At 42.5% G+C, this 13,855-nt stretch overlaps 1 protein-coding gene across 1 annotated transcript in view; it reads right to left on the bottom strand.

The window, feature by feature from the left end:
• Window positions 1–5,942: 5,942 nt before the first annotated feature.
• Window positions 5,943–13,855, bottom strand: part of PRDM14 (PR/SET domain 14) — a 20,435-nt gene continuing 12,522 nt past the window's right edge. The window contains exons 2-6 of the mRNA XM_019543670.1: window positions 13,587–13,834; window positions 13,224–13,494; window positions 11,292–11,494; window positions 8,747–8,848; window positions 5,943–6,161 (exon numbers count right to left, since the gene is read on the bottom strand). Of these exons, the coding sequence (XP_019399215.1) occupies window positions 5,943–6,161; window positions 8,747–8,848; window positions 11,292–11,494; window positions 13,224–13,494; window positions 13,587–13,834 (1,043 nt within the window). The remainder of the gene's footprint in view (window positions 6,162–8,746; window positions 8,849–11,291; window positions 11,495–13,223; window positions 13,495–13,586; window positions 13,835–13,855) is intronic.

The following is a 13,855-nucleotide window of genomic DNA, read 5'->3' on the forward strand; positions in this document are numbered from 1 at the left end:
TTCCAGGATCAAAAAGCAGGACGAGGAGAATCATTTCTTTCTCCATTCATCTGGTTGGCAGCAGTTGGCCAACTAAGCCAACACAAAACGGAAAGATGGATGTTGCATCCCTACCTCCTTCCATCTTATCTAATTCATGTTTTCATCTTATACCGATTGCTGTATCTAGGCAGGACAGTATCAGATGCAGACAGGACCCAGTGGGTGCCTATTTAATGAGATGGGATTTAGTTGCCTTAAAATCAACAATTGGGTTTTGAACCAGACATCATAATATAATTTGGACATTTCCTGATGAACTTCCCATATATCCCAATTTCTTTATAGAGCCTCCACCTCAATATATGATAAATCTGTCATGGGCACTTATGAGATAATCTGGGAGAATTCTTCAGACTGTTTTGGCTTGGTACATGGGTGGCAACAGAACAGAGGATTTGGATGGCATCTTCAACCTCTATGGAAATGCAGATTTTGACTTTCAGCCCCCAGGCTGATTTACCAGAAGAGCAACAGGAAACCAATTGTTTCCTACATTTTCTGTCTTTCACTCCCCAAGCCCCAGGGCTTTCATGACTTTTGTGAAAGGACTATGTGAAATACATGTATTTTCTGCCTGGCAGGGTGGGTGAGATTGTGTGCATATCTATCCATGTCCTTGTCTGTGTAGAAAAAGTAGAACTACAATATGTGTGTGTGCGTGTCTGTGTGTGTGCCTGTGTTCATCTGTGTGAGACACAGAAAGCAGGGGGGGGGCGCAGTAAAGCTTGCCTCTAAGTGAAAAAACCTTATTGTGTTTTCAGGAATAGATAGGAGATGAAGGATCCCAGAGAAATTCCTATTCAGAAGATGGACCCATCCCACACTAGCAGCCCTTAGGCAAGATGATTCCTCTAGTTTAACGAACAGTTTGGCTTAATCAATATTTGTTTGCTGCATTATCTGTAACTCACTAAGCTCCTTGCTGCTTTTTTTCCTTTCTATGCTAGTTAACTGCCTACTTCTTTCACTCACTTCCCTACTAAATACAGCAGAACAAGAGGTTTGAAGAAGTGTGTGGGGGGCAGTATTTGAACATTTGGAAACATGCTGGACACAGCCAAAGGGCAGCAGATGTCACTAGGGTGGCTTTTGTTTTGCTGCTTTACCAGGCTGAGCTTTAAGGCCATTTTATTCTTTTTGTCTCTCTATTGTCATTCATGTTGAGCCTTTTCAGGAGTTTTCTACCCCCCTTTCCCAGCAGCTGAGATGGCCATCACCCTCTGGTTTCTATTTAGATCACTTCCAATTTAACATTTAAAATACTTTTATGCAGATAATGCAAAGCACTGAAATCAATTAGTTTCCCAAGCGTTAGATTCATGACAGCGACTTTGCTTGGTGCTTCAATTGTCAGGCACTGCCTTTTTGCAGATATAGAAAAATGCAGAACAATGCAAGCTGAATGTGGCTAGGTAAAAGAATGCTACAGCATATGGGCCATATCCTGCTCCCATGGAAGTGCGTGGCCCTTGGAGCAGTGTCTGTATGGAATGTGAATTTGTGAGGAGGTAGCTAACCAAAAATTCACCTTATTCACTTAGGGTCAAATCCTATTTCAGCTGTTAGAAACCGGTGTGGATTTAGATGCCTAGGTATGAATCTATTCCACCCCATTCAAATCCCTGAAGATCCACTACTGCATCTACCTTTACAACACATCATCAGAAGCAGAGCAGCACCTTTTATATTAACAGTAACAGCTTTTGTCAGGGTGGAATAGGATCACACGCAGCTAAATCCACGTGGGTACCTGGTGGGTGGGGTAGGATCTGACTCTTGGTTTCTATAAATATAGGTGGTTTATAGCTCTGTTCTCCATATATTATCTCAGGGCTAGAAGGAAAATTTAATTTAATACTATTTGCAAATGCTGTGCTCTTTAGTGCAAGATGACCTAACAGCTGAGATAATCTCAGTAAAAAGGAAACAGAGGCTTTACAGTTAGCTTGGTCATAAATACTCTCACTTAAACAAACAGCAATGTTTCTTTTGTGTTAGTGGCCTCCAAATTTATAGTAAACCTCCTGGGAGCATGGTAGATGAAAACTGCAGGGCACTCACAGCCCACTGCACACACCCACGGAATCCCATTCCCAGGTGAGCTGACCAGGGATTATTCTTTTGCCAAGCCCCTTTGAACAGAAGATGCAAACATTCAACAACTGAAATCCTACTGATGGAAAACATTAGCACACTGGCTGCAGACGGGACACATGTATGGCACAGGAAGTAAAAAATGCATTATCCTCAACCTAAATCTAATCTCTCCCCAGCTTTATGCTGCAGGAACATCGGTGCACATGCATGTTGCTTTGATGATGGTACTTCTCTGACCAGATACAAACATACCCATTTCTGCCCACACATGGACTCATGGAAAGCTCAGGATGGCTCATTCTTACTTCCTGCTACATATCCACATTACTTTATTTTCTTTCTCTCTATACACTAGTGCAATACGTTGGTTGCCTGCTAGCTTTCATCCCAGAGACAGGTGCTATGTGACAGGAGTTGTATGCAGGACTCTTACCTTTTCTTTGTGTATCATGTAGTCATATACAAAAGAATATTTAAAAAGCTTTTACTTGCATGAGTCTTCAGTGCATGCATACTAGAACTATGGCTATACAGGTTCAGTGTCACAGAACACTCATGTATCTATTAATGACCTGATCCTGCAAGATACTAAATATCCTTTATTCCAGTTGAAGTCAAGTGGCAGTTTGCAGGATCAGGCTATTTCCCAGAAAAGACACCATTATGTGTTTGTAAAAAAAATAAAAATAAAAAATCCAAAAACCCTGAATCCCTTTCCTGAATGTCAGAACCTCATATAATTTATTAGTGTCTTCTGCATAAATCTCATTCTTAGTAGGAGCATAAAAAACACTGATTGAGAGATACAAGCTTCAAATGTGAGGTAACAACTAGAATACGCACAGCCAGAACCTCATGCAAGACCCTTACACTTGCTCATAGGCAATTTGGTAAAACTACACTAAAGAGATATTTGGAAATCAATGTTTATGGTTTTATATGAAAACTTTTCAGCAGAGGAAAGCATATACATCTAGAAGACTTCAAATAGAGCAACCACAGTTTAATAAATATATCTCACTTATGAGCACTGAATATTACTTACATATGAAACCATTCACATGCATTTCATAGCACTTTCAGCAAATTATGAGTACATCAGAAACATTCGATTCATTACTGAGGTAGCTGATGTTTTCATATAATCCTGAGTTAATTAAGAGTCTAAACCAACAAGTTCTTTGCACTCAGAATGACCATTTCAGTCATCTAGAATTCTGGACAAGGGGTGACATTGACCTCCAAGCCAACAGCCAGAACAAGTCCCAGACAATAATTAATTCCCACTTAAGCCCTCCAACCATACATCAGCATGACTTGAACAATATACAGGTCTTGGAAAAGCTCTTTGTCCAGAAGTGAATTTTGTTTAGTCAACATTTAAAGGCTCAGGTCCGTAACATACATGAAACTTTGAAAATCTTTGGTACCAAAATATGTGCAAAAACGATGTACACCCATCATCCTACCCTCACATATGTACAATATTTATTTACTGGAAATCCTGCATGTTACCTGGTGCTGACTCTTAATATCACACGTGCAATTAAATGACTTCATAAATATTCCTTCCAGTTTTAACCATTAAAAACTAGGAAGAAATTACTTGTGTGCAAGAATAAATAGAAAAAATAGTGCAAATCAATACAGAGTATTTGTATAGCATGGTGAAACTTGCAAGTAACATCTTAGGGCTGTGCCATATTTTAAAGCAACACTGTCAAGGTTGGTAGGCCCAGAACATGGTTCTCTTTTTCTCCTCAGTTAAGAGTGCAAAGTCCTTGCAAATCATAACAGCTCTGCTACGTTTTAGTAGGACTATATTGGTGCACAGCCTTTTTGCTGACCCTCCATGCCAGATTGATTATCTACAAGGGAGGAAAAACCATTCCATTAAAAGTTCTGATTAGACTTTTATCTGACTGCAAAATCTGAATTTCAACCACCCCAATTTTTTTTTTTAATTTAATTGGTCCAGTCTGTTGTAAAAGACTGGGACCATTTTTCGAATTCAGCGCAGATACACACACAGGGACAAGATTTTTCAGGAACACAAAGTAAATATCTTAAATTCATATTTAGTCACCTACCTGGGTAGTCTTTCTAACAGGAGTCTGGCTCCCAAAGAACAATATATAAACAAAGGGTTTCAATATTGTTTAAGAAATCAACACTGGACCCGAAGAAGCCTCAATTTGCAACATCATTGGGAAATGGAGGCAGGTCTTGGAACTCCTCACAATGAATAACAGCTGGCATGCAACAAGTCTTTAGGCTTTAATCCTTGACACATACCACAAGATATATCAAAACTGGCAAAATCAAGGACTCCTGGGTCCTTCTCAAGCTTCCAGTCTTACACTGAGACTGTGTTCACCCTTTCACTACAGAGATACTGATGCTGCTAATGCAGAACCGAACCAATTTCTTAATCTTGTTTCAAAACTAATTAAAAAAAAATACAGGGCTTCAGACTTGTCAGGATTCCCTGTAGTTCCCATGTATAATAGCAGGAGAGGTAAAAGATGTTATAGCAGGGGTGGGCAAAATGCAGCCCGGGGGGTGGATGCAGCCCGCCAGGCCATTCTATCTGGCCCACGGGGCCCCTAAAAAATTTAGAAAATTAATATTAATCACTGATATGGCTGGTGGTTCTTGCAGGTGTTCTACCACGCTGGGGCAGATTATTTTATAGTTTGCCCCAAGGTATGGAGTCACCACTGTGCCCCACCCTCTGAGCTTGCATATCTGATTTGAGTCAAGTGTCAAGCAAACAGGAAATGACCTATACTTCCCTATGTTGTAGAAAGGTTATTTATTATTAGGGAAGGACCATACATTAGGGCTATTTAGTCTGGAGAAGAGAATACTGAGGGGGAATTTAGTATCAGGCTACTAAAGGGTGATTATAGAAAGGATGGAGATGAGCTTTACCTTGTGGCCACAGGGGACAGGAGTAGGACCAATCGCCACAAGCTGCAGAGGATATTTAGGTTGCAAATTAGGAGGAACTTCTGGACAATGAGGGTGGTTAAACATTGGAACAGGCTATTCTGAGCAGTTGTGGAGTCTCCATCCATGGAAATTTTCAAGAGCTGGTTGAACAGACATTTGACTGGGATGGTTTAGTCAGGGATGATCTTGCCTTGAGCAGGGGGCTGGATCAGATGACCTTGTGAGCTCCCATTTAGTTCTACTTTCCTATGATCCTATATTTTTCCTAGGCAATATGAAGCTGAACAAAGGAACTGTATATTCAACAATGGAAGAGACCTTGCTTTAACAAGCAATATGGCAGGGACAGTTCACGTTCACATTTCAATAGTTAGATTTATGCAATGGTCTGAAATACACATTTCATAAAGTAACAGCTGGCTGATCCTGAGATCAGATAAAATAAATATGGATTAAATTGTTTTTAAGAAATGCACTTGGTAAAAACACACCAGAAGGAGTTTCCACACATAATATTGGACAGTCCACGGAAAGATCAGATCGGAACCACAAAAATGGTCATGCAATACTCACGTAAGAGATATTCGTCTTGGGTGAAATTTGTCCCTAGCACAAAGCCTAGGTACCATCCAATCCCTTAATTAGGGGGTTCCTGAGTGGGAAGTGAGTGGCAGCTGGGTCCTGTGCTAGCCTCTGTCCAAAAGCAGATTTCATCTTCTGAGATGTATATATACATACACACACATACATAGTCATATACTTATACATATACATATATATATATATACACACACACACATACACACACACATATACACACACACAAAAGCACATACGCAGCCGGTTGCCTAAAGAGTTGTGTGGAACTTCATATGGAATCTGAATTCCTCCTGCTCTAGGAAGTGTTTGCCACACACTAAGCAAGTGCCACCTTTGTGTGTGCGTCGCACATGACTGTCATGGGCTGCATGTGAGGCAAAGGCTTTGCCACAGTATTTACACTTGAAGGGCTTCTCTCCCGAGTGCTGGCGGATGTGAGTGCGCAGGATACTGGATGCTGTAAATGCCTAAGGATGTGATGGTTGATGAAAGAGAAAAAAGAAGAGTATTTAAAGTTATACAATTAACTACAAAACTATCATATAAAGGTCCCACTCCACCCAGCATGGCCAGGTCAGTCTACTAATTAAGATCCAGTCAGTTTATTCCTCCTCTAAAAATCTTCAGAATTTCCACAGCACTGACCAAATATTTTCTTCACTCAGAAAAGAAGCCATAGAAACAGGACTGAAAGGGTTAGACTGTTCTGTCATCCAAAGCAGTAGGAGTAGTCAGGTCTAACTCCAGCAAAGTCAGTGGAATTACACTGATAGAAGAGGACAGTCAGGTTGGTTTATTATACTGAAAATATTTCTGACCAGAAGATACAAACATATATATTTCTTCATGTCAGAGAAGGTTGGATAAAGTCAAGTGTCTTTAACTACCTGCAGTAGTGTTGTGGTGCATTTGTAGCTGTGATGGTCCAGAAAATATATAATAAACAAGGTTTTTTCTCGATATATCTTTTGTTGAACAACTGTATATTTAGAAGAGATCACAGCAAGATTTCAGGCATGAAGCATCCTTCCTCAAGTCACTTCAGGACCCGAAGAAGGGCACCTTGGGCCCAAAAACCTGCTTAACATTTCACCCAACTAGAGAGTTGTCCAATAAAAGAGATCACTAGAAAAAAATCCTTGCTTCTTATTTAATTAACTGTCTATTATTGTATATTTCCCTCTTTGTTACAATCTTTACTGTAAATATTTTAACTAAAAAATATATTTTTCCTATGTAGGGCTTTGCTTATATTCACACAAGCAAGGCAACACAGTATAGAGAATTAGGATTCAGCTGTCAGAAATCCAGCATTTCTTTATGTTTCTGTGTACTCTCACCCATCATACCTGATCCCTTCTTTTCTGGGAAGAGATACCTCCCAGTCTGTTTTCTTCTTCCTTATTCAATAAATACTTCAGCATAATCAACACATTTTCCCACCCAACTGCTATTCCTTATGAACTTCCGTACTGCAGTGAAGCCTTAGCTGCTGTTGTCATACAGGAAGCAGTGGCTTAAATACTCAAATAAGATAGGCAAGAGTAACAACAGACAGCAAGAATGTATTTTGAGCAGATTGGTAAGACCAACACTGGGCTACATCCCCATCTGCTGTGAATCATCATAGTTTTTAGCAACAAATCTTTTCAAGCCACCCTTCAAACCACCTGATCTTTGATCTCAATTCTGTTCACACAGGGGATTACAGGCAAATGTTGCCAGGCCTCTGTGGAAGAGAGGATCACTGCCCTTCATGGTATCCTCTCTTTTTCATTTCAAGGACCTTGGGAAGGAGGATAATGTGGGAATCAGGCAAGTCCAGGATGCCAGATGTGGGAGACAAGGAGTCAGGACAAATGTATAAAGGCCCATTTCTCCAGAGTCATTTAATTTAAGTAGAAAAGGCAATGAAGGTAGGCTGTATTCTATTTTCAAGATAGCTTTCCCTGGTGGGGGAGCCACTGGAGTTGCCACTGCTGAGGGTAGGACAAAGAAAAAGAAACAGCAGTAGACAGAGAAGCAGGAGATGAATGGTTCTAGCCACATGCAGCTTCCCAAAAGTCAAGCGTAGCTTGGATTATCTATTCCATGGGGACTCGGATCCTTCACCTTGATAGAACAATGGGAGGGGAACAGAAGTCCCTTCCTCAAAGTTTTCTCCAATGGGTTTCTCCACAGAAGCATATAAGCCAAGTTATGATTTCCAACCCTTACTTACAACTGCAGTTTAAAGCAACAGAAGGTAGTATTGATGTGGATTATTAGTGGTAGTTGTACCACAAGCTGAGGTTTCTGAATAAAGCTATACAGTCTGAATAAAGCTATACAGTCTGTGGTTTTAACTTGTATTTTAGAGCTAAGCCTGCATACAAATACATAATTTCTCACCTAACCATATGAGTAAGACTTACTCAGAAAGAGTTTCATTACTTCAAAGTCAATAGACAGATAATTAGAACAGGTGTGTGGAACAAGTCCTATTCACTTTACCCATTAAGTAGTGCAAATGAATTCAAAGACTCTTTGCTAGGGAAGGGAGCAGAAATAAACTCATATATTTCAACCCATTCATTCTTATCTATCTAAATAACCAAAACACTTCTGGAGCACGACATATTCATTTGTAGATTTCATCCTCACAACACCCTCATCCGAGAAGGAAAATGTTATTGATTTTATTTACAGATCAAAAATTTAAACATAGTGTAGATGCTTAAAGTCATCCAGGAAATCTGAGTCCATCTGTTCCATATCTCAGTCCAATTTAATGCCCAGCATTTCACCTTCCCTGTCACTTCCACATTCTTTTTGTTATAGAAGTGTCCCAAATGTAAGTAAATTATAGATGAATTTATTTGGGTCTTTGAATAATCTTGAAAAATCCAGTGTATCCCCATCCCTTCAGTTTTGAACTAGGACAATTTAAGATAAATATAAATAAAAGAATCTACACCCATGCTATACATTGAATCTAGCACAGAAATCTACATGAGATGAGCAATCAGACAAACACAAAGCAAGCTTCTGAGTGGATTGTGTTTTCTTTTACCTTGTTACAATACACACATTTGTAGGGTCTTTCTCCAGAGTGTACCCTCATGTGTTTGTTCAGGCTTGAAGACTGGGAAAAACTCTTCCCACATACTGAGCACTAGAGGGACAAATAAAGTTAACTTCAACATTAACCAGCTAAAGCTTTTCTATCAAAAGGGCAGTGAAAAGACTGGAGGAGACAATGACAAACATATTGGGATGTGCATGTTTGTGTTTTCACATACACACATGCAAACTCCGTAATCCTAACTAATAAAAATCAAGTTAAAAGCCATCAGAGTCTTTGTAATATCCCAAAAACCATAACAAACATGCACAATTTTGAAGTTGTTTCCAGTGGGGAGGTTTAAAATGGATTCATCTATCAAAAAAATCCATTAGTTCATTTTTCATCAAAATATTAATTAAACATATTGATTTCCTTGTTTACCAAAATGTGGTTTGGAGTTAATGAACAGTTTTGTATCCAGTGTCAATGATATGATAGCCTGGATAAACATTTCACAATAAAAAGTAAACACTTTTTAAATAATTGTCATTTCTGAAAAATACATATTTTTTATAAAAAAATATATATACAGAATGTCTCAGATAGCTTTAATACCTGTAAAATGCTGTACCTATATGCACTTTACACTCAGATCTACTACACATGCAACTCAGCTGAGTGAGTGAATCACTTCTAATAGAATCAGTAGTTACCTGTACAATGTGCTTCTAGGGCTGCCAGTGATGGGACAGATGCTGATTTAAAGTCCATAACAATTACATGAAAGATTTACATTGGCATCCGTTAAATTTGGATCAGGTCACAAGTGGTTATTCTTCAGCTATGATTTGCCTGAAATAAATTCTCTCTCACCCATAATATTCAAAGAAATTAAGTGGAAGAGAATGTTTTTAAGAAAGAGAAATTATATGCAATGTGGGTAGCCCCATAAATGCAGTATCCTCTGACCCATTTCATTTTTTATGGCTATGTACAATGGATCTTTTCCCTGTCATGTTTTGGATGACAATAACCTTTCTTCTGCGTGCATTTCAAAATAAAATGCCTAAATTCCAAGAAGAGATAGCCAGAAAGAGAAAAAAGAAATATCTAAACATAATATATGGTGTTCCAAAATTTGTTGAATTTGTTAAACCCACTTCTTAAATCTCTAATCCTTATTCCTGAATAAATATGATGTTATTATTAAATTGTAACATTGTCACTAAGGCATTTCACCTTAGTTCTGGGAGGATCCATAAAATAGGGAGACATATGAAGGATGATTTTTCAAACACACAGGAATGAGGGCATACGTATAAATACATACAGTTATTATGTATGATTCACCTGTGTCACCTTCAACATCCTAACTGTATCCTGATATAGAATTTATGAGCATGTCTTATTCTCACTTTTTCCATGTTTCTGACAAGCTAATGGCAAAGATTAGTCAAATAACATGGAATATCCTAGCACCCTATTTTTAAAACTCTGACCCCTTAAAGTATCTAGAGAAGCAAGGCAAGTGCAGGTCCCCAAGCCATAGCAAGTGTCTCAGTGGATGCAAATATGCAGAATTTATGACAACTCCTAAACCAGGGAGCTAACTCTCTAACTGAATTCCTGATTCATACAGACTCTTCAAGGATGATAGGTAAGGTATTTCCTGGTCTGATCATCTCTTCAAGTCTGCATGCTTCCTACTTTCTGCTACCTGATGCCCCAAACCAGACAAGTTAAAAAAAAAACCTCCCAGGGCAACTGTTAAAACAGGCGCCATAAAGTTTTAGAATAAGGTAGGCAACGAGTTCAGAGGCACCCTGGCTTTCCGCCCTGCGCTCCCTGGGCTCTCCCCACGGGACAAATATTAGCAATAGGAAGGCAGCTTTAAAGAGACAGAGAAGTGCCTGTAAAACCTCCGTTCCTGGTGCCTTTAAGTGTTCGTGATTTTAGGAACAATAAGAGCTTGCGCCCGGGGCTCATTGTCTGGCTAAGGCTCTTAATTGTTTTAGCTCAGAGCTGATGGTCCCAATTTAAATTTCAACGCTGCTTTATTCAAGAGGGACCGGGTTTGAGAACACAGGTCGAAATTGTGAGAGAAAGCAGGAAAAGCAGCTTAACAAGCCAGGAGCAACCTCAAAAAACAGAAGCAAACAGGACTGAGGTATTGCAGGAGCCCCAGCCTCATTCTCCCTTTCTGCATACTTTAAGCATGGTTGACGCTGCAAGTTAGGTAAGGGAAATGTTTTATACACATTCATCCAAAGATGGGGTCGTGACTGGGGATCCAAAACCATCGTGTGTAAATCCCTGACCCTCTTGTACTGAGATCTGTTTCACACCGCCAGGATTCACTGCAAACCTCATGGGGAGTCACAAGGGGGACTAAGAAATGTGATATTTTGAGGGTTAATGTTTAGGGGGGAAGGTCTTACATGAGGAAGAGCTGATCATTTACAGGATAACTATCGTTTGAGGATGTTGGGGGTGGGGGTGGGGGTGGGATACTAATTCCAGGGGTTTGCTACCATCCGGAAACCAGGCTCACCTTGTGAGGTCTGTGCTTCTCGTGCACGTGCAGGATGTGGATCCTCAGCCTGTCTCTCTTCTCAAAAGACCGGTCGCACAGGTGACAAGGGAACTTCCTGTCTCCTTGATCCACGCAGCGAGTGTATTTCAAGTGCTTGTCTCTGTAGTATTTGTAGGCAAACACTTTGCCGCACCTCTCGCATTTATAACTCTCCCCGGATTCTGTACAACACAAGGGAGAGCGCCGTCATTCAACCACGCGGAGGCTTCACGCCCTCCTGCCGGCGCTGCCACTCGGTCGAGGCCAGTTGTAGCTTTTAGAAATCGTAACAGGATTACAGTAAATATTCAGGGCGCGATAATTAGCAAAAATGCAACTGGCAACGATTAACTCTGGGGTTCCCGCCTGCGCTCTCCCATGCTACAGCGGTTGCGGTCACAGCAGTGAGAAGCGCACATCCTCGCTGGGCAAAATCTGAGGAAATGACAAGTTGTGCCACTGACTTCCGTGGGGTCAGGATTGCACTCCTTGTGCCTACTGCACTTAAAGGAGATCGCCTTTTGCCTGAAGGCAGGCACAGCAAAGAGAATAACTCCGCAGGAACTACAGGCAGAGAGAGAAGTCAGTCCCTCGATTTCCACCTTGGCTTTAATATGTGCAAAAGTGCATTTCTTGCAACATAAAAGAACCTCCTGGCCCAGGCAAAACCTGCTGGTCCGCCTAGAATATGAATATCGCCTCTGCACATGTCCCGAAATCCAAAAATCAGGCAGCTGAAAGTTTTCAAGGCAAGATCAAATACGAGGGATTCTGCTTCAGATCGTTGGATCTGAACCATCTCATCAGTTTTCTCTAAGTTTGGATATTAAATTTCTGATGCCAGAAATATTTAAATGCCTGCTCTCGTAGGCTGCATGCCCCGACTAAGTGGTTTGAAATCAGACCTCAGCATCGAATCAGGAGTCGGCCCAATGTATCAGAGTTAAACAACTGCAAAATGTCATTTCCAAAATGTGCATTAAAACAAATCCACAACGCATGTTTTACTACTACTACTACTAGTATTATTTCCTGCAGTTTCCTCGGGATCTATCTTCCTTCGGGTATGTAACATACATCCCCACAAAGAACCAACCCAGTGGTCCCGGGGATTGCTGTCTTTCTAACAAGACAGACACCTCTGAAATCAGCCTTTCCAGAAACCAGATCTGCTGTGAATTAACCGGAGTAGGTCTATTAATTAGACCATTAATTGCATTTCCAGTCGACGAACATAAGAGCGGTAGACCAAGACTACCTAAAACAAATGTTGTGTGACACTGAGTGTTTAATCCCGGGCAAAGAAAATACAAATATAAGGTGCTTCGTTGTGGGGATTGTGCCCTTGCCCTTAGAGAGCAGGATCGGGCCCGTGCTGCTGTTTGCCATGCCTGACTTCCTGGCACTACACGCGGGCGCTTGAGCCCCCTCATTTTTCGTGAGCTTAAATAAACCTCTGATCGCGAAACACAATCCAAAAGCAAATTCAGCTCATCGCATGGCTTGGGCTTCCCCGCGTGGGTAGCTCGGGTCTCAATCCGTTTCAAGTGTCTGCACGCAGCAGGTTGTTTTTTGTTGTTTTTACTCGGAGCCTGGACACAAATCTCCAACCTCCCCAACCCCTCTCCTCCCCCCTCCCCCGGGGACCCTTCTGCCTTCGGCTGGAAAGAGGGATCGGGCCCTAGGTTTGGGGGGGTTGTCTTGAATGCTGCGGTTTAAATTCTAGACGGAAAGGACAAGCGGCACCTGTCCTCCCCTGGAGGGCTGCTGCGGGCGGCCCGCACCTGCTGGAGGGTCAAGCGAGATGCTAGGGAGGAGAGGGTCTCCGCCGGCTGCAAGCAGAGCCACAGGGAAACGAAAAATGGGACGACGATGCCTTGCGGGGGGGGAGCGGGGGTCCAGGGCACCGACCTTCGGCGTGGAGCTGGGGTCTCTTCCCTTGGCTCGTGCCTTTCAGGCTGAGGGGGATGCCCAGGAACTGGAGGTAGCAGTCCCCGTACCACACGAGCAGCTCCTGCTCGGGCAAGATCTCCTTGCAGGTCTCGTAGAAGATCTGGCCCTGGCACTGGACGGCCGTGAGGTTCTGCTCCTCCGGGAACCGCGCGCAGTTGACGAGGGACATCCAGTTGCCCGCGGCGCCCCTGCCGTCGATGAAGTGGCTCAGGCGGCCGTCCTCGAAAATCTGCGGGGAGACCGAGGTGCGTGAGGGGGGCGCGGGGACCCCCCTCCCGCCAGCCCGGCCGCTGCCCCGGGGGGAGCCGGAGCCGCATCTACCTCCCACATTAAGGAGTTGTCATCGTACGTCTTGATCTCGCTGGTGTTGACCACTCTGCCCTGGAAGGGGCCGAAGCGGACCCCTTTGGGGATGGGCTCGGTGCAGAAGACCCCCAGCTGAGGCACGTCGCCGCACAGCGCCTGCAGCACGGCCAGGCCTGCGGGGAGAGCAGAGCGGAGCGGAGCGGAGCGGCCCCGGGGGCTCCGGGCGCGGCGCGCACGCCCCAGCCCCAGCCCCGCGGCCTCCACTTACCTGCGGGCACCTGCAG

The sequence above is a fragment of the Crocodylus porosus genome, unplaced genomic scaffold (genome assembly GCF_001723895.1).
Source record: "Crocodylus porosus isolate Cpor-Errol unplaced genomic scaffold, CroPor_comp1, whole genome shotgun sequence".
In the NCBI taxonomy this organism is placed as follows: domain Eukaryota; kingdom Metazoa; phylum Chordata; order Crocodylia; family Crocodylidae; genus Crocodylus; species Crocodylus porosus.